This window comes from Oryctolagus cuniculus, chromosome 18 (assembly GCF_964237555.1).
Source record: "Oryctolagus cuniculus chromosome 18, mOryCun1.1, whole genome shotgun sequence".
NCBI lineage: Eukaryota > Metazoa > Chordata > Mammalia > Lagomorpha > Leporidae > Oryctolagus > Oryctolagus cuniculus.
In genome coordinates, this window is record NC_091449.1 from 21,333,462 (window position 1) to 21,352,570 (window position 19,109).

Here is a 19,109-nt window from a genome sequence, read left to right on the forward strand (position 1 = left end):
ACTCTTTGTCCGACTCTGTGATCTCCTGCCCGCCTCCCCCTGGTGCTCTGAGGGCCACAGCACAGACATCCCATCAACGCTTGCGTCCCGCTCTGAGCAGGGGCAAAGTGACCCGTGACTACAGCCTTGTAGCCACTTGCACTGGTTCCTTCCTCAGCCCTCTTCATCCGTGCAGGACACAGATCGTTAATTAAAAGTATCCATTAAATTAATCAAAACAAAACAGACCTAAGAATTCAGCTCCGTCTCCACACTGGTCCCTTATATACTCAGTGACCCCATGTGACCCAGGGCTACCACAGTGGGCAGTGCATAGACAGGGCATTCGCATCATCACAGAAAGTCCTAGTGGGTGGCTGGGCCTGTCTGCTGCCCCATTTCAGTGGAAGATCAGCCACGATAACTTCATAGTGTCCTGCAAGCTCTCTCCAGATGGGAAATACGTAGTCTCGGGCTTGGACGTGGACCGTGGAATCTGCATCACAGACATGGAAAACGTCACCACGGTGGCTCATGTGAAAGGTGAGGTTGCAGGGGTTCCTTGCTCTGTCCCGACTCCCAGAGCAGCGGCCGCCCGTCACTTGACAGGTGGTGACTTGCGATGGCTTCCTCTGGTGACACTGGCGTGGTGGTGGTGGGGCCCCCGACTCACAGAAGCAGCAGTGAAAGTGGACCCTGCAGGTGGGTGCTCTCCCGGGAGTGCTCTCGCCCTGTCTGTGCTTGTGCCAGAGGCCCTGGCGCACCTCTCCCACCCCATGTGCACACTGAAATCCAGCCCTTTAGAGAGTAGAGGCTCAGCTTTCTTCACATTTTTTACCACTCTCTTCTTTAAATTATAAAAATAAGAATCCCTGTATGTCAGTGTTGTGGTTGCAATCCCACGAGGTCGGTATGCAGATGCGGGAAGCTGGGGCAAAGGCACATGGGACCTCTCTGTGGTATCCCTTGCCCTGGCAATGTGAGTTGGCAGTTGTCCTAAAATAAAGCATTGAAAAAAAAATACATGGTCGTTGTAAAGAAAATCTGATATACAAAGGAAAAATTGCAAGGCGGCTGGACCTGTCCTGGCCCTCCCATGGGAGGCACCTGGTGTTAGCCTGAGGGGCTTTGGAAAATTTTTGCAAAAATGGGATCAAAAGATCAGTTTATTTTGGTGCAAAATCTGTTTGAAAGCTTTGCATTCAAAAGATTCTCAAAATGGCTGTGGACAGTAGAGCCAGCAATGTGGTTCACCAGGTTAATCCACAGCTTGCCGAGCCCACACCCCCTATCAGAGCACCTGTTTCAGCCCCCAAGCCAGCTCCCTACAAAGTGCCTGCGAGGGCAATGGCCCAAGTGCCCAGATCCCTGCTCCCCCGGTGGAAAACATGCACGGAGTTCCCGGCTCCTGGCTCCTGGCTCCTGGCTCCTGGCTCCTGGCTCTAGCCTGGCCGAGACCTGGTTATTGTAGGCATTTGGGGAATGAACCGGTGGGTGGAAAATCTCTTTCTCTCTGTCTCTCCCTCTCTGCATCACTCTGCCCTTCAAAGGGATAAAGAAATCATTAATTTAAAAAGAAAACACTGTGCCTGGATTTCAAACGTTCATCACCCTTGGCTGGCGGTGGGTCTCTGCCTGCTGCAGGCGTCTCCAGCTCTGCAGAAGCCAGGCACCCAGCAGGCACTGCGAGGTGTCTGTGCAGGTGGGCGGTCCTTTATGAAAACTGAAATTCTGCTCCTACAAAGCTCTTGGCCTGGAATGGGGGCGTGGGTGGGGTCTCAAGTCCCTTCCTGTGCTGCAGATCACCACCAGAGGTCCCTCACGGCGTGCTGCTTTGACCCCGACAGCCAGAAGGTGGCATCTGTCTCGCTGGACAGGACCATCAAGATCTGGGACGTCACCTCCCAGGCCACGCTGCTCACCATCCCAAAGTGAGGTAGACCCCGCCAGGGGGGAGGCTGGCAGTTGGGGGCCAGGGTGGGGGGCGGGGGCGGGTATCATACGCCTGCCTGCCTTCCAGCACGCTGCGGCGTCTCCAGCCTGGGCCTCCCATGCCTGTATTTCAGTATGAGCCAGCACTAGGAAACATGTGCAGAACCCTTGTGAAAAAGGGAATTTTTAGCCTCCTATAATCTGATAACCCCAGGCTCTGATAATCCCAGGCTCGCCAGATGGGATGAGCCCCAGACTGTGTATCCATCTGTCACCCTGCCATGCTCTGGTCCCTTAGCCCTGCCTGGCCCGGCCTCCCCATGGCTAGGCATGAAGATGTAGTTTCCCATCTTGTGTGACCGCGTACACCCAGCAGAGGTGAGGTCTGAAGAATGTGCCCCAGGAAGAAGGACCTTAGCTTGGGGCTGACCCCACACTGGGCCCCCAGCATGCACTCTGCCCTTGAGAGGGATGCCCAGGGAAGGCCTGCGTCCAGGGGCCTGCTCCTTAGAGCAGGTGGGCATGGCACGAGGTGAGTGAGGGCGGCAGAGGCCCACAGTTGCAGCTGTGGGAAGTGTCCTAGAGCCTTCTGGTGCCCCAGTGGGATGGTGGCAGCACAGGGGATTCTGGGAGAAGTCTACTGGTCACTTTGGTTTACCTTGAATGGGTGATTTTTCAGGAAATGTAGCCTTCAGCAAGCAAAGACACAAAGAGTCTCAGAAGCACAGGACAAGCTGGCTTCAAGACACTCGACCTCTGAGGTCAGGCAGGCGCCCAGGCTAAGAAGGGCCCCACGCTGGGGTCTGTGCTCTGCTGTTGGCATCTTGGGATTCTGGATAATTTCTGAACAAACTCCTTACATGGTTTAATTTCAAAATGCATAATTTACTGTTTGAAAATTTAAGATGGCAACATAGTACAAAATTTAATAGGCACCAAAGGATGCATGAATATAGTGAAAAATCAGAGAGGGAGGGGGAGCCAGATCTTCCATCTGCTGGTTCACTCCCCGCATGGCCACAGTAGCCAGGGCGGAGCCAGGTTGAAGCCAGAAGCCAGAATCTCCATCTGGGGATCCTGCGTGGGTGGCAGGGGCCCAGGTATGTGGACTACCATGCTTCCCAGGTGCATCAGTGGGACGCTGGGTGGGAAAGCAGAGGAGCTGGCACTCCCGTGTGGGATGTGGGTGTCCCTAGTGGTGGCTGAATCTGCTGCAGCCTCTCACAGGTCCACTCCACCTCCCTCCTTCCCTTCCTTGTGTAAACGTTTTACTGAGATGTAATTCACATACCATACAAGTCTCCCCATTGAAAAGGAATTCAGTGACGTGGAGGATATTGTATCGTTTTTATTTTTAATGGTGATAAAATACATACTATATAAAACTTGCCATTTGAACCACCGTGGGATTCCCTGGGATTCACCACCTCCCAGTGCTGTGCAACCATCACCACTCTGTTTCTAAAGTCATTTCATCACCCTGAGCAGAAACTCTGTCCCCATTAAGCAACAGCCCCTCACCCCTCTGCCCCCAGCCTCTGGTTTCCTTTGTTCTACTTCCTGTCTGTATGAATTTGCCTAATCTAGATATTTCATCTAAGTGGAATCATTCATTGTTTTTCCTCTTGTCTCAGGCTTATCCCATTTAAAATAGTGTCCTCGGATTTCATCCAGATTGTAGCATGCATAAGCATTTCATTCCTTTTTTTTTAAAATCTCTATTTACTTGAAAGGGGGAGGGGAGAGAAAGAGAAAGAGAAAGAGAAAGAGAGAATCTTTTTTTTTTTTTTTGACAGGCAGAGTGGACAGTGAGAGAGAGAGACAGAGAGAAAGGTCTTCCTTTGCTGTTGGTTCACCCTCCAATGGCCGCCGCGGCCGGCGCGCTGCGGCCGGCGCACCGCGCTGATCCGATGGCAGGAGCCAGGAGCCAGGTGCTTCTCCTGGTCTCCCATGGGGTGCAGGGCCCAAGCACCTGGGCCATCCTCCACTGCACTCCCGGGCCACAGCAGAGGGCTGGCCTGGAAGAGGGGCAACCGGGACAGAATCCGGCGCCCCGACCGGGACTAGAACCCGGTGTGCCGGCGCCGCTAGGCGGAGGATTAGCCTATTGAGCCGCGGCGCCGGCCGAGAGAGAGAATCTTCCATCTGCTTATTTACTTCCCAGAGGTTCACAACAGCCAAAGCTGGGCCAGGCTGAAGCTGGGAACCTGGAAGCTCCGTCCAGGTCTCCCATGCTTTCCCAAGCACTCTGGCAGGGAGCTGGATAAGAAGAGGATCAGCCAGGATAGGAACCAGTGTCCACACGGGTGCTGGCATTGCTTGAGAAGACTTAACCCTTAACAGTGAGCCACACCACCAGCCCCACCTCTGCACCAAATGCCCCAGAACTGCATTCCTTTTGATGACTGGATAATACTCTGTTGTCTCACTACATCACATTTTGTTCGTATTTTCAGCTACTGATGAGCACTTGGGTTATTTCTCCATTTTAGCTGTTGAAAGTAATACAGCAACGAACATGGGCATACAAGTATCTGTTTGAGTTCCTGCTTCCTATTCTTTAGGAAATTGGAAGGAGTAGAAATGGTGGGCCATAGGGTAATTCTATATTTAGCTTTTTGAGGAACTGTGACCTGGCATTTTAAATTTTGCCTTGGACCCTGAAAATCATATAGCTGGTCTTGCTTAAATTCATGATCTCAACTGGTTTCGAAACTTGCAATGAGCAATTACAAGTACTTTAAAAAAAAAAAGATTGATTGATTCATTTATTTAAAAACTAATGCGCCAGGGAAAGCAACGGAAGATGGTCCAAATGCTTGGGCCCCTGCCATCCATGTGGGAGACACAGATGGAGCTCTCGGCTCCTGGCTTCAACTTGGCCCAGCCCTGGCCATTGTGGCCATTTGGGTAGTGGATGGAAGATTTCTCTGTCTCTGTCTCTGTCTCTCTGTCTCCCTGTCTCCCTGTCTCCCTGTAACTGCCTTGCAAATAAATAAGTAAATCTAAAAAAAAAGAAATAAAATTTTACAACAATGAAAGGAAAAAAAAAAAAACCAAAACCTCCCATCAAGTCACTTTCCTGTGGTCTTGATGGTTTCCGATAAGAAACCCACTGTCAGTCATGTTGCTCCCACCTGTGGGTAAGGTGTCATCTCTTTCCTGCTGCTGGTAAGAACTTTTGTCTTTGGTTTTCAGGAGCTCAGCTATGCTGGGCCTGGGTTTAGATTTCTGTGCGTTTATCCTGTGTGGGGATAACTCAGATTCTTGACTCCTTTCTCAATTTGTTAAAATCTCGGCTGTTGTTTCTTTTCTTTTTTTTTTTTTAATTTATTTGAAGGAGTAATAGAGAGACAGAGAGACAGAGATCTTCCATTGGCTGGTTCACTCCCCAGATGGCCTCAACGTCCAGGGCTGGGTCAGACTGAAGCCAGGAGCTGCTTCTGGGTCTCCCACATGGGTGCAGGGGCCCAAGGATTTGGACCATCTTCTACTGCTTTTCCAGGCCATAGCAGAGAGCTGGATCGGAAGCAGAGCAGTCAGGACTAGAACCAGCACCCATATGGGATGCAGGCACTGCAGGCAGTGGCTTTACCCACTATGCCACAGCACCGGCCCTTCATCATCTTCTAGTGTCTGCTTTACAAATAGTGTCCAAGGTCATTAGCTGTACTCAGCAGAGGAATAAGAAGAGGTGTGTGGACACCATGTGGTCCAGAACTGCAAGTGCACCATAATATTTGTCCCATATTTTCTAAAAAATATTTATTATTTATTTGAAAGGTGGAGTTATATAAGAAGGAGGGAGGGAGGGAGGGAGGGAGAGAAAGGCTTCTATCTGCTGGTTCACTCCCCAAATGTCTACAATGGCCAGGGCTGGAACAGGCTGAAACCAGGAGCCAGGAACTCCATCTGGGTCTCCCATGTGGGGGTAGGGGCCATCTGCTGCTGCTTTTCCAGGATTAGCAGGGAACTGGATTGAAAGTGGAACCATCCACACTCAAACCTGTGCTCATACTGGATGCTGGTGTTGCAGGCAGTGGCTTTACCCTCTGTGCCACAATGCCAGCCCCTCCCCATACTTTCATACAAATAAACTGGTCTTTTAGGAGAAGCAGAATGTATGTGATTCAGGAGTCCATCCTGCAGAATCAAGATGGCCCTGGGTTAACCCCCAGTGGCAGTGTCTATGTTCTGGGGAGGCTTTGTCAGTTTCAGTGCATGCCAGGAAGGCCTTAGCCCATCAGGCCCTGGATTTGGGTAGAATTTTCTTGGACACCCAAGAGGAGGTGACATTTCTGTTCTTTTGAATTTTCTCAATTTGTGCATTTCAAAGAACTGAAAGAGGATCCAGAACTCTCAAAACTCTAGAAAAACATTTTGCTCAACCTTTTATGACCCAGGCTATTCAGAGATGCATGGTTATGGTTTTTAGGGTTCACTTAAAAGCTCTATTTACAAGAGGAGATGAGAGCCACGGGAAGAATACTTTGAGGATCACAAACAAAACAAAAAGTGGCAAAATGCTGACTGATTTTTTTTTTCTTTTCAAGAAATGAAGGCAGGGCTAGGATTGTGGCACAATGGGTTAAGCCGCTGCTGGCAATGCCAGCATCCCATGTGAGTGGTGGTTCTAGTCCCGGCTGCTCCTTTTCCAGTCCAGCTTCCTGTTAATATACCTGGGAGGACATTGGACGATGGACCAAGTACTTGGGTCCCTGCCACCCATGTGGGAGAGCAGGATGAAGCTCCTGGCTTCAGCTTGGCCTGGCCCTGGCCATTGCAGCATTTGAGCAGTGAACCAGTAGATGGAAGATTCATTCTGTGTGTGTGTGTGTGTGTGTGTGTGTCTATGTCTCTCCCTCTTTCATTCATGCTACATTTGAAATATTTTTAAAATGAAGACAGTGAAAAATTCAGAATGAATAACCCAAAACTTAATTAAATAGATGGCACCACAATATGCTTTGATCCCACTGAAGACAGATGAGGAGAGGAGCGGGAGGAAGGGGAGAGAGAGTTTTGGACAAGTTGGAGGAGTTGGTCAGAGGAGTGAGGATGGACAGAAGGAGAGGGAACCAGGCCCAACATCATGGGGAGGAAAGGGAGGCGGGGAGCAGGAAGCAGGAGGGAACCCCTATGGGGGGCCTCCCAGCCCCACCCCTGACAACCACGGACCATTGACCGCCTCCAACAGCTCTCCCCGCTGCCTGTTCCGCAGGTCACAAGCATCTCTGAGCATTGCAGTGGTTCTCAGCGGGGAGCCAGTTTTTCCCCCGCAGTAGACACTGGGCAGTATCTGGAGACTTTTTTGGTTGTCACAGCTGGAGGTGTGGGCTACTGGCATTTAGAAGGTAGAGGCCAGGGATGCTATACATCCTACAGTAGAGAGGAAAGCCCCTCCTAGCAAAGAATCCCTCTGCACACAATGGCAATAGTCATTCGCAAGGCTGAGACATCCTGGGAGAGTGTGACAGTCTGACCAGTTCATGCTTGGACTATGGCAGGCAGCTGTCCCAGGGCCGACGTCCCCTCCCGACACCAGCAGCCGCTGAAGCAGGTCCCCGGGTCCTCGGGGTGAGGCAGTAACGCAGACATCCCATCCACCCCTATTTCAGGGCACACGCCAACGCAATCTCCAACTGCTGTTTTACCTTCAGCGGTCATTTCCTGTGCACATGCTCCTGGGATAAAAGCTTGAAAATATGGAATGTCCACACGGGGGAGTTTCGGAACAGTGGAGCGTGTGTGACTCTGATGAAGGGCCACGAGGGTTCTGTGAGCTCCTGCTTCTTCGCCAGAGACAGTGAGTGGTTTCCCTCCGCGGGACTCTGCTCCCGTGGGAGCGCAAGGCAGGGGTCCCCAGCTCCTGTCCGTAATGACTTAGGACAGCGCACACACACAGGCCATTTCCCGTGATGCCAATCACGAGGGCGGATATTTTCCCCAGCAAAGCAAAGCAGCCCAGAGGGAAATTCACAGGCACAATTTCACACGTGGCAGAGACACAAGATGACTTAAGCAACACATTAAGAAACACATTAGCCCCTGTGATGGAGAAAGCCAGAAGCAGCTGCCACTTCAGGCATGGCTGGATCCAGAGACTCAGACACAACCATCAGGAACCCATCTCTCCCACTCAGCTTCCTGCCTTCTGGGAGGCCAAGATGGCTGCTGCTGGGCCAGGCCACGCTTGTTCTGGCCATTGCTAATCCCAGAGAAAGAGAGAAAGAGAAAGAGAGACCTTCTGTCTGGTGGTGCCAGCAAAAGTCCCAGGGAGACTCCCATTATGTCTCCTTCTCTGTATATAACTCAAATACATAAGACATTTTATAGAACTGCCATGAATTTTGAGAGTTGGCTGTACCTGGCAGGGGGCCATTGAGCCACACCAGGAGGGGTCTCGGTGTGGTCACAAAAAGCCACGGGGTGCCTTCCACGCATCCTCAGCCCCCTTCGGCCTCACCAGAGGAAGAAGCACTCAGCTGGGAAGGTGAGTCCCTGGTCTCACTCCTTCATTTTCTGTTGCAGGCTCTTTTCTCATTTCTGGAGGGTTTGACAAGACTGTGGCTATTTGGGATATAACAGAAGGCTACCGGAAGCTGGCCCTGAAGGTACAAGTGGCAGCATGAGATAGAGGGATCAGAGCTTTGGTCCTGCGTCATTCCACGCTGAGGGGCTGGATGCCGGGGGGTGACAGACCTGGTGCCTCCCACGGGAGCAGACGTGCCTGTGGGGAAGAACAGACAAGAAGCCAGCAGAGAAGAGAAGGCACACGACGATGAGCTAGGAAGACTTCAGGGACCAGTCCACAGTGGGTGGGCAGGGCGGGCTTCCTGGAGGAGACACTTGAGTTGAGAACCGGATGGCAAGGAGGGACTGGATGGGTCAGTGAGGATCTTGGGGAGGGCATTCCAGGCAGCTGGAACTGCAAATGCAAAACCCCGAGGTGGGAGGATGTTGGCTGGGGCACAGAAAGGCATGCAGAGGTCGGGGCTCCAAAGTGGGTGTTGACTGAACGCTTCTGACTGCAAGTTAGGAGACTGTGATAAGGGGACATGGCCTGTAACACAGCAGGAAGCCAAAGTGGGCTCAGTCAGGGTCCCCGTCCCAGGAGCCCCTCTGTCAGGAGCTCCGCCTGCTCCCTGGCCTTGCAATGTCAGTCACCTCCGACTCCTGATCTCTGCCCCTGAGACCCGTATGGAGCCTGGTGCCCCTGAGCAGCAGCACCTGCGCAGGCCCCAGGCCCGTATGTCTGCGCCGTCTCCTAGAGCGTGGGGAGGCTTGGACCACGCTGTCCTGAAAAGTGCCTTCGTCCCCTGCCGGGTTGTCCTCTTCCCTCTCCTCCTCTCCTCTCCATTCTTCCACCCTCAGGATCATATGCCCTTTCCTCCCACCTCTTCCCTTACGGGAGAGGCCAAAGCTCGACAAAGAGGCTGATGCAGAGCCCTGGCGTCATGTCAGAACCCCAGCCATGCACCCACCTTCTCTGACCTCCTTCTCACCTGCAGAAAACAAGCCTCCACGGGCCGAAGCCACAGGGGAGCGTCTGACGGGACCTCCCAGTGGGTTTCCTAGAACAAAGAATGCACACAGAGACCTCAGGCCAGATGGGAATGTAATCCCTCCCTCTTTTTTTCCCCCATCCTGCTACCTACCACAGTACTAGGTAACATTTTTGAGAGACAGAGAGAGTGTGTCCGTCCATCTGCGGCTTCTCTCCCCAAATGCCCACAACAGCGGGACCTGAGCCAGGGCTGAGCCAGGGCTGGCGCCAGGATATGCTAACTCAATCCAGGTCTCCCACGTGGGTGACAGGAACCCAATGACTTGAGTCATCACTGCTGCCTCGCGGGGTCAGCATTAGCAGGAAGCTGGAGTCTGGAGCCAGAGCCAGGATCCAAAGCCAGGCACTCTGCTATGGGATGCAGGCATCTTAGCCACGAGGCTACATGCCCATTCCCACAGTATTACTTTAAAAAATAGGTATATACACTGCAATGATACATGCATTTCTCGCTGTCCTTACACTCTGCATTCCTCTTTACATGTTGCTGAAGCCAGGGACGCTTTGCAAGCTGCACTTAAACAGCAACAACCATGGCTCCTGACTGTGGGCTTCCATTGATCCTATCCGGGCCTCTTCTCAGGTTCTTTGTGAGACGTTTATTTTTCTTTAGGGTCACAAGGACTGGGTAATGGATGTTGCCATAAGCAGCAACAAGAAATGGATTCTGTCTGCTTCAAAGGTAAAAGTGGCCAAGCGTTGAGTGACTGAACATGTCGGTTGCGTTTGTCAGAGTTGGTGGTAGCAGAACTGCTGTTATCAGGGCAGAGCTCCTGGGCAGGCTCAGTCTGGCATCCACACCTGGCCGCCCTCCCCACCCTGAGAGCCACTGGGATTGTGCAGAGCACACCCTTGCATCTGTAGATGTGGGAAGTTCCCAGGGACCCCTGGGTCTGCACCATGGACATCTGACCTGATTACTGAGTGGTGGAGCCAACAGGGGTCTTGTTGGGAAAGCATCAGCTGACAGACAAGCGGTAGAGACCACCTGGGATCCCGGGGGAGGACCCCTCCCTGCATCACTGCACCCAGCCCAGTGGCACCCAACACTGGCCTGCATGAGACATCTAGCTTCTGAGGGCTGTAACTTAGATGTGAGCACCAGAGGAGTGGGGTCCCTCCTTGCCCCTAAACTTTTCTTGAGCACATCACACTCTAGACTGGAGGCCCACCCAAAAATCAAATGTTATTCAGATTTATATTTCTTTATTTGAAAGAGTTACAGAGAGAAGGAGAAACAGACAGAGGTTCATTCCCCAAGTAGCCACAATGACTGGAACTAGGCCAGGCTGAAATCAGGAGCCAGGAGCTTCTTCCAGGTCTCCCACGTGGGTGCAGGGGTCCAAGCACCTGGGCCATTCTCTGCTGCTTTCCTAGGCACATTAGCGTGGAGCTGGATCAGAAGTAGAGCAGCTGGGACTCAGACAGGCGCCCATATGGGATACCTGCACTGCAGGCTGGGGCTTTAACCCGCTGTGCCCCGGCCCCAGCCCCTTATTCAGCTTTCATAAAGAAAGGGAAGTATGACACAGGTTAAAGCAGCACACACACTGCATGAGGCAGTCAGATTCGCGGAGGCAGGAGGGAGGGTACTGGCTGCCAGGGGTGGGGGGATGGGAGGGGGCAGTCACTGATCGTCACAGTTTTTGTTGCGATGATGAGAAAGTTTCGGCTACACAGGGAGGTGATAGTGACACCAGATTGTGAATGCATTTAATATTCCTGAATTGTACACTTACCAACGGCTAAATCGGTATTGCGATGTACATTTTACTACAACACATTAAAAAACAATGACGGGGCCAGTGCCGTGGCTCAATAGGCTAATCCTCTGCCTGCGGCGCCGGCACCCCGGGTTCTAGTCCCGGTCGGGGCGCTGGATTCTGTCCCGGTTGCCCCTCTTCCAGGCCAGCTCTCTGCTGTGGCCCGGGAGTGCAGTGGAGGATGGCCCAAGTGCTTGGGCCCTGCACCCCCATGGGAAACCAGGAGGAAGCACCTGGCTCCTGGCTTCGGATTAGTGCGGTGCGCCGGCCGTCAGAGGGTGAACCAACGACAAAAGGAAGACCTTTCTCTCTGTCTCTCTCTCTCACTCTCTCACTGTTCACTCTGCCTGTCCAAAAAAAAAAAAAAAAAAAAGAGAGAGAGAGAAAATGACGGGAGCTGGTGCTGTGGCGCAGCAGGTTAAAGCCCCAGCCTGTAGCGCCAGCATCCCATATGGATGCCGGTTTGAGTCCCAGCTGTTCCACTTCCAATCCAGCTCTCTCTTGTGGGCCTGGGAAAGCAGTGGAAGATGGTCCAAGTGTTTGGGCACTTGCATCCGCGTGGAAGACCCAGAAGAAGCTCCTGGCTCCTGACTTCGGATCAGCTCAGTTCTGGCTGTTGAGGGCATCTGGGGAGTGAACCAGCAGAAGGAAGACCTCTCTCTCTCTCTCTCTCTCTTTCTCTCTGGGCCTCTGCTTCTTTCTGTAACTCTACATCTCAAATAAATAAAATCTTATAAAATAAAATGCCCATTTAAAAAAGATTTATTTATTTATTTGAAAGGCAGACTTACAGAGACAGGGGCGTGGTGGGGAGAGAGAGAGAGAGAGAATGAGAATATCATCTATCTCCTGGTTCACTCCCGAATGGCTGCAATGGCTGGGGCTGATCCAGGCCAAAGCAAGAACCCTCGCTCTGATAAAGGATGCCAGCAGTGTAACTCATTGCGCCATAATGCCACTCCCTTAAATGACATTTAAATGTTTGACATTTTTTTTTTTTTGGACAGGCAGAGTGGACAGTGACAGAGAGAGACAGAGAGAAAGGTCTTCATTTTCCGTTGGTTCACCCCACAATGGCCGCTGCGGCTGACGTGCTGTGGCCGGCGCATTGCGCTGATCCGAAGCCCGGAGCCAGGTGCTTCTCCTGGTCTCCCATGCGGGAGCAATCAGGACAGAATCCGGCGCCCTGACCAGGACTAGAACCCGGTGTGCTGGTGCTGCAGGTGGACGATTAGCCTATTGAGCCGCGGCACTGGCCTAAATGGTTGACATTTACATTGACTGAGGAGCGAGGTCTAAGTTGTGGTTAGATAAATGTCAACATGCCTTCATGTTTTCTGCAGTTTTAAGATTTATTTTTTTGAAAGTCAGAGTTACACAGAGAGAAGGAGAGGCAGAGAGAGAAAGAGAGAGAGAGAGAGAGAGAGAGTGAGTCTTCCATCCGATGGTTCACTCCCCAGATGGCCACAATGGCCGGAGCTGCGCCCATTTGAAGCCAGGAGCTTCTTCTGGGTCTCCCACGTGGGTGTAGGAACCCAAAGTCTTGGGTCATCTTCCACTTCTTTTCCAGGCCACAGCAGAAAGCTGGATCAGAAGTGGAGCAACTGGTACCCGAACTGGTACCCATATGGGATGCCGGGACTGCAGGCGGTGACTTTACCCGCTACGCCACAGCGTGGGCTCCTGTTTTCTGCAGTTTCAATAACATCTTCATAGAAACCCAGAAAATGACTTGAAACTCCAGCATTTGCATCAAAGTGTCTAAGAGCTAGAGAGGACATATTGTTGCCGTGAGTTGACAAATCCCTTCATGCACTGGAGAAAAGTATGATAGCTGGTAAAATCGGACAGTGCTACAGGACAAGGGGCCAACACACCTGTTACTAAAGTTTCCACCAGAGGGAATTTGCGGCAACTGCTGAATTAGGAAAGGTGGCATTCCTCAGTGTGCTCCTCTTTCGCCGCTGCTGTAATTAGCTACCACAGACGGCGCTGTTTAAACATTAAGCACCAGTTCTGCAGGCTAGAAGTCTGCAAGGCCTCCTCAGGCTAGAGTCAGGTTGTCAACAGGACTGCATTCCTTTCTGGATCCGTTATTTTTATTACCCAAAGTGCACAGTTTACACGGCCTCACCCTTGGCGTTGCACAGTTGCATGGATTTTGTGAAACGCATGCCACCTATCTGCCATGACAGAGTCACAGTGTCACAGTCCTCGCTGCACTTCACCTAGCCAGCCCTGCTCCCCCAGAACCCTGGTCAGGGCTTCCCCTGTCTCTAGTTCTGCCTTTCCCAGAACATCCTAGGGTGTTTGTGCCCTTTTCAGATGGGCTTTTTTTTTTTTTTTAAGATTTACTTATTTATTTGAAAGAGTTACAGAGAGACAGAGAGATATCTTCCATCTGCTGGTTCACTCCCCAGATGGCTGTAACAAGCAAGCTAGGCCAGACCAAAGCCAGGAGCCAAGAGCTTCCTCAGGTCTCCCACATGGGAGCCAAGCTGGTCTGCTGCTTTTCCAGACCATTAGCAGGGAGTGGGATCAGAAATGGAGCAGCCGGGCCTCCAACTGCTTGCTGCCCATGTGGGATGTGGGTGTTGCAGGCAGTGGCTTTGACCTGCTGAGCCATAACGCTGGCCCCAGAAGGACTTCTTTTGCTTACCCATAAGCATGCAAGACTCTTCCAAGCCTTTCGTGGCCTGACAGCTCATTTCTTCTAGTGTTCAGTAGCATTCCACTGTATGACGTACCCCAGCCTGTTCTGTGACCGTTGGTTTGTTGTTTGTTTTAGGATAGAACCATGAGGATATGGAATATTGAAGAAATTGATGAGATCCCTTTGGTAATCAAGCAAAAAAAGGCCAGGGGCTTAAAAGTGCAACAGGTTGGTATTGGGTAAAATGAAGCCCAAGAAGGCCTCCATTCTCCCCCTCCCCAAACACACATTTATTCTTTGAACGAACACCTATTGCACAGTTGGGGGCACAGCCCTGCGCAGAGTGGAACTCGCGCTGTGCAGGACCTTGAATTCTAAAAGGGGGCGAGAAACAGGAAAAATGCGTAGGAAGTCACAGGGTGAAAGTAATTTGGAGAGCAAGCACCCAGGAGAGGGCAGTGAGAGTGCTGGGGGTCGCAGCAGCTTCCGGGGAGGTCAGAGAAGGTGCCAGCTGTGCAGACTGGTCGGCTGTGTGGACGTTCAGGAAGAGCACTTGCCTGCAGGGGCCTGGGGCGAGGCAGGAGTGAGCCTGCTGTGTCTGAGTGGAGTGAACAAGGGGAGACGAGGCTCCGGGAGTGCTGACCAGCGCACAGCTGGACGGCCTGTGTCCTGTTTCTCACGAAAGAGGTTCCGGCAATTCGGATTCTCTAGTCCCAGTGGGACAGTGGGCATACCTGCTTCCCCAGGCCCGGCCCAGAGGCCATCCCTGGGCAGTGAGTGGACGCACGTGTCTGCTGCCTCGAGAGGCTGAGGGGTATAGTGTCCTGGGGCCCCTGGAATCCTCCCTCCCTCCCTCGGAACCCAGCTGGGAGCCGCTGCTTCTGGCAATGCCTAATTTGGGAGCAGTGCTGCAAGGCAGGGAGGGGAGGGCTGGGACCCACGTGGATCTTGTCTTTGTGGCCACCTGGTCCTCAAGGCCATCATTGCTACAGAGCAGTGACACTGACAGCCAAGGAGCTGCCTCCTCTGTGACCCCTGTTCCGGGGCTGGACCATGGGAAAGAGGCTGTGGAATGGCGGGGGCGGAGAAGAGAGAAAAGAAAAAGACCTATCTGAAGCTGTGGCAGAACCCGGTCATGAGAAAGCAGAGGGCAGGTTTCGTAGAGAGCTTGCCCTAGGCATAATGTGCCCCCACTTCTCCTGCAGTGGCTTGGAGTACCCCGCAGGCTCGTCACAACAGGACCACGCTGGGCTGGGAGCCCCGGCCAGGCCTGCACCTGTGGCCCCAGGATCCCTGCCCCACACTATTGCTTGCTTGCCAAGTGGGAAGCAGAGGAGTGGGCGAGCTCTGCCATCCTCGTCCACTGTTCTCTGTGCATTCGGGGGCAGAGACAGGTTCGAGGCAGCAGGAGGAGGGTCGGTCCCTGGGTCAACCTGGTTAGAGCCCCTGCCTCGCGTAGAAACCTTGCCTACTTGCTTCCCACGGTTCTGTGAGTGACAAATCCCCAGGATGTCGGGGACCCAGGACACTTCCTCCATCCCACAATCGACTCTGCACACCGCAAGGGACAGGGCTGCACACCTACCCCCGTCCTCCCCACCACCAAGTGGCTGCTCACCCGTGCCCTCAGGACCCCCATGGCAGGGAACCTGCACAACCCCTGAGAAGCCTGCGCCTCTCTCTGCAGCCTGCAGTGTCCTCCCTTGTGGGGTGAGAGGCTCCAGCCAGGGCAGCGGCTGCCCGTCCTCTCTGCCTTGATCCCCGCTGACCAGCACCTCCTTTCTTTCCTAAAAACTTCTCATGCCAGTGTGAAGGATGTGACAAGCCCTTCTCCATCTTCGAGAGCGACTCCTCTTCCGAAATATTCACTCAGTGTGTGTTCTGCCGGATGGAAGCCCAGGACTTGCTGGAAGATTCTTTGTCACAGTCGGAAGGGGACAGCAACAGCTGATGGCCCCCGGGCCCTGTAAGTGACCTGAGCACAGGCCACCTGGCACGAGGTTGCTGGCTCTGCAGGGACCTTTCTGCTGGGCCCTCCCAGGCGCAGCGGGCCTCGGTGACACTGGGCTGGGCTCACGCCGCAGCACCCTTAGGGGAGCAACGCCGAGTCTTCATGCAGAATAAATCGAGATTCCTGTGGAAAACAAGCGAGCATGTGGAGAAGCATTTTTGCTAACCCAACCCTACCCCTACCCCTAACCCTGACCCTGACCCTGACCCTGACCCTGACCCTAACCGTAACCCTAACCCTAGCCCTAGCCCTAGTCCTAACCCTAGCCCTAACCCTAACCCCCTAACCCTAGCCCCAACCCTAACCCCCTAACCCTAACCCTAACCCAACCCTAACCCTAACCCTAGCCCTAGCCCTAGCCCTAGCCCTAGCCCTAGCCCTAGCCCTAGCCCTAGCCCTAGCCCTAGCCCTAACCCTAACCCTAACCCTAACCCTAACCCTAACCCTAACCCTAACCCTAACCCATCTCTTTCTGGGAATCCAGCATAGCAGCAACAAAGCACCTCCCCAGGAAGGGCCTGGCACATGAACTTGAAGATGTGTCAGGGCCCCGGCAGATGAGGACGGCGAGGCACTGTGGCTGCTTCCCTGGCTGCTGGAGTTTGGGTGTGGTTTGTCTCCCCCTGGCTCATGTGCTGGAGGCTGGGTCCTCACTCAAACAGCAGTGGAAGGTGGCGGGGAACTAAGGCCCTTGGAACAGACGCCGCCCTTGTGGAGAAAGCGGGTTGGGTCCCCCCGGACTGGATGAGTTACCGAGGATGGGTACCAAGTTACCAAGTGAGGCCACCCTGACGTCCTCCTCAGGTCTGGCCTGATCTTGGACTTGCTAGAACCCTGAGCTCAGTAAACCTCTCTTCTTCCAAAGTCCTCAGCCTCAAGTATTGTTATGGCAACAGAACCGGGGCTGCAGCCCCCAGCTGGCCACCTGCAGAGCAGAGGGAGGTCTGAAAGCCTGGTTCTGGCTTCCAGGAGGCCCACGCAGATACCCTCTGCGTCCACAGCCCATCACGCAACACACAATTTAGAAAGGGTGGGGGGCTCCCTTTTCAGTTTGCTATGCCTCACGTGATTTTTATCAAGTATCTTAACACGCTCCTCGCTCCATTTAAAAACCCCTGGCTGCAGGACTGACTGCCAGTGTCAGTCTCTGATCGCGGTGCATGGAGCCACCACAACCAGAGAACCCGAACCCGAACCTGAACCCGAACCCATCACTTGGGCAGGAACCACGCTGGGACACAATGTGTGGGGGGGCCGCTCAGCCTTTGTCCACGTGCTCACACGGCGGGTGGACGAACACTAGGGCCCCCTCAAGACGACCCACTACGAGCTGCATCCCCACCCACGGGCCCCGGAGGCTCCTGCTGCACACCCGCCCACGTGCAGGGTCGCCCGCGAGCCAGCTAGCGGAGCTGGGCTTGGTCAGGACCCAGCAGCTGGTGCAGCCGCGGGGAGGAGCCTGGGAGGGGAACGCCTCGTCCCGCTCAGGCAGCCCCTCGACGGTGCAGGGGCTCCAAGGCCACCGAAGCCCTTGGTCCCTTGGGGTCTGCTCCGGGTCCCCGGCCCCCTCGGCCTTCCCCCGGCTCGGGGAGAAGCGGCCCAACTTGGCGTCACGGGCCGGCGGCGCGGAAGGCGCCTGGCTCCCCTGGGGCACAGCCCGACGAGACGGCAAAGGAGTCTGCAGCCCGGCCGCGCTGGCGGAGCGACGGGCCGGAACGCGCGTGGGGACTCGGCCGCGTCCGCCCCACTTCAGGCAAGGGAGAAGGCCCGACTCGGCGCGAGCAACCCGCCGACACACCCCCGACTCTTCGCCAAGTGGGTACCACAGCGCCGCGGAAACCCGGCCCGCCCAGGCCCCGCCCACCAAGCCCGAGTTTCCGGTTTCCGGGAGCACTTTTCGCTCGGGTCTCCCGGGGGCGCGGGAACTTGCACCGCGCACGCGCAAGTGGCAGACGCGCTCCCTGCACATGCGCAGGGCATCTGGGATAAATAGTAATGAGGAATAGATTGTCGCGGTGCAACTGGCGCCGTGGCTTAGTTGGTTAAAGCGCCTGTCTAGTAAACAGGAGATCCTGGGTTCGAATCCCAGCGGTGCCTCTACCGAACGGAATGCTCTGCACTTTTTTTCTCACCTGGCCTGGGTTTATTGCTCTGAGCGCGTCTGCAGTTTCTTCGCTACGGACGAGTGATTTTCAGAGGCTGTTTCAGCCGGGGAGGGCGCTGTCTGGCGTCTGTATCCAGCTTGTCGTCGGGTGTGCGGGAGCTGCGGATGGCGCCACGCTGTTCCCCGCGTGTGAACCGGGCCGGCGAGGAGCCAGGGCTTCCGAGCGGGATCTCTCTTCCAGCGTTGAGCGTCGCCAGGCCTAGCCAGGCCAGGGTTGCTGGTCCCCTCGCAGGGGCGGCGTGCTGTGTGCTGAGCCCGGCCGCTGGGACCTGCAGGCGGCTGTCTGCGTGGCCCCCCGCAGGGCCGGGGCGTGGCCGAGCCCCCAAGACCTGGGCTGTGCACGGCTGGCTGGGGCGGGTGACGCAGACACTCCTCAGGTGCCCACGACGGCTGGGGCTGGGCCAGGGCTGAAGCCAGGATCTCGCACCAGGTCTCCCACGTGGGTGGCAGAGACCCGAGAGCGGGCAGCTGGAGTCAGGAGCTATGGCATCCGTCCCAGGCTGTACGCCGCTCCAAAGCCAGGAGCCAGGAGCTTCTTCCTGGTCTCCCACGCGGGTGCAGGGGCCCAAGCACTTGGGCCATCCTCCACTGCCTTCCCAAGCCACAGCAGAGAGCTGGATCGGAAGTGGAGCAGCCAGGGATTGAACTGGCGTCCATAAGGGATGCCGCCACCGCTGGTGGCAGTTTTACCCACTACGCCACAGAGCCGACCCCAGGTCAGGACTATTTTAAATGCTAAACGCCCACCCCACGGAGCATTCTGGAATTTCTGAAGTCCCCAGGGACAGGACAGTTCCAACGAGCTGCGGCAACTGCAGCTATGGTGTGACGCTAGGCCCAGGCAGCCGCATGCGGTCCTTTTCTCTGCCTGTCTCTTGGGCCTGGGTCCGTTTTTTCTTTTAGTGGGGATGGAGCTTGGGGGTGGGCAATCTCAGCTGCTGGCAGCTTGCTTTTTGAACGACAAGGCGGAGAGAAGTTGGCAGAGGTCCCCTGGCTTTGCAGCGCAGACAGACGCATTCACCTGAATCCAGTTGGGGTGA

The 19,109-nt window shown here is 54.4% G+C and overlaps 1 protein-coding gene and 1 non-coding gene across 4 annotated transcripts in view; both read left to right on the plus strand.

Moving 5' to 3' along the window:
• WDR88 (WD repeat domain 88) overlaps window positions 1-16,041 on the plus strand; it is a 32,358-nt gene extending 16,317 nt beyond the window's left edge. Inside the window, exons 5-11 of one of the 3 annotated variants that reach the window (XM_051846716.2) lie at window positions 384-522; window positions 1,781-1,910; window positions 7,572-7,717; window positions 8,443-8,525; window positions 10,092-10,160; window positions 14,030-14,122; window positions 15,702-16,041. In XM_051846716.2, coding sequence (XP_051702676.2) covers window positions 384-522; window positions 1,781-1,910; window positions 7,572-7,717; window positions 8,443-8,525; window positions 10,092-10,160; window positions 14,030-14,122; window positions 15,702-15,845 — 804 coding nt within the window. In that variant the 3' untranslated portion in view covers window positions 15,846-16,041. Of the gene's footprint in view, window positions 1-383; window positions 523-1,780; window positions 1,911-7,529; window positions 7,718-8,442; window positions 8,526-10,091; window positions 10,161-14,029; window positions 14,123-15,701 lie in introns of all 3 variants that reach the window. The other 2 variants (XM_051846715.2, XM_051846717.2) reach the window with 2 other exon arrangements.
• A 1,887-nt stretch (window positions 16,042-17,928) lies between these two features.
• On the plus strand, window positions 17,929-18,002 carry TRNAT-AGU (transfer RNA threonine (anticodon AGU)). Its single transcript has one exon. It is a non-coding gene; the product is annotated as a tRNA-Thr (tRNA).
• Window positions 18,003-19,109: the final 1,107 nt, after the last annotated feature.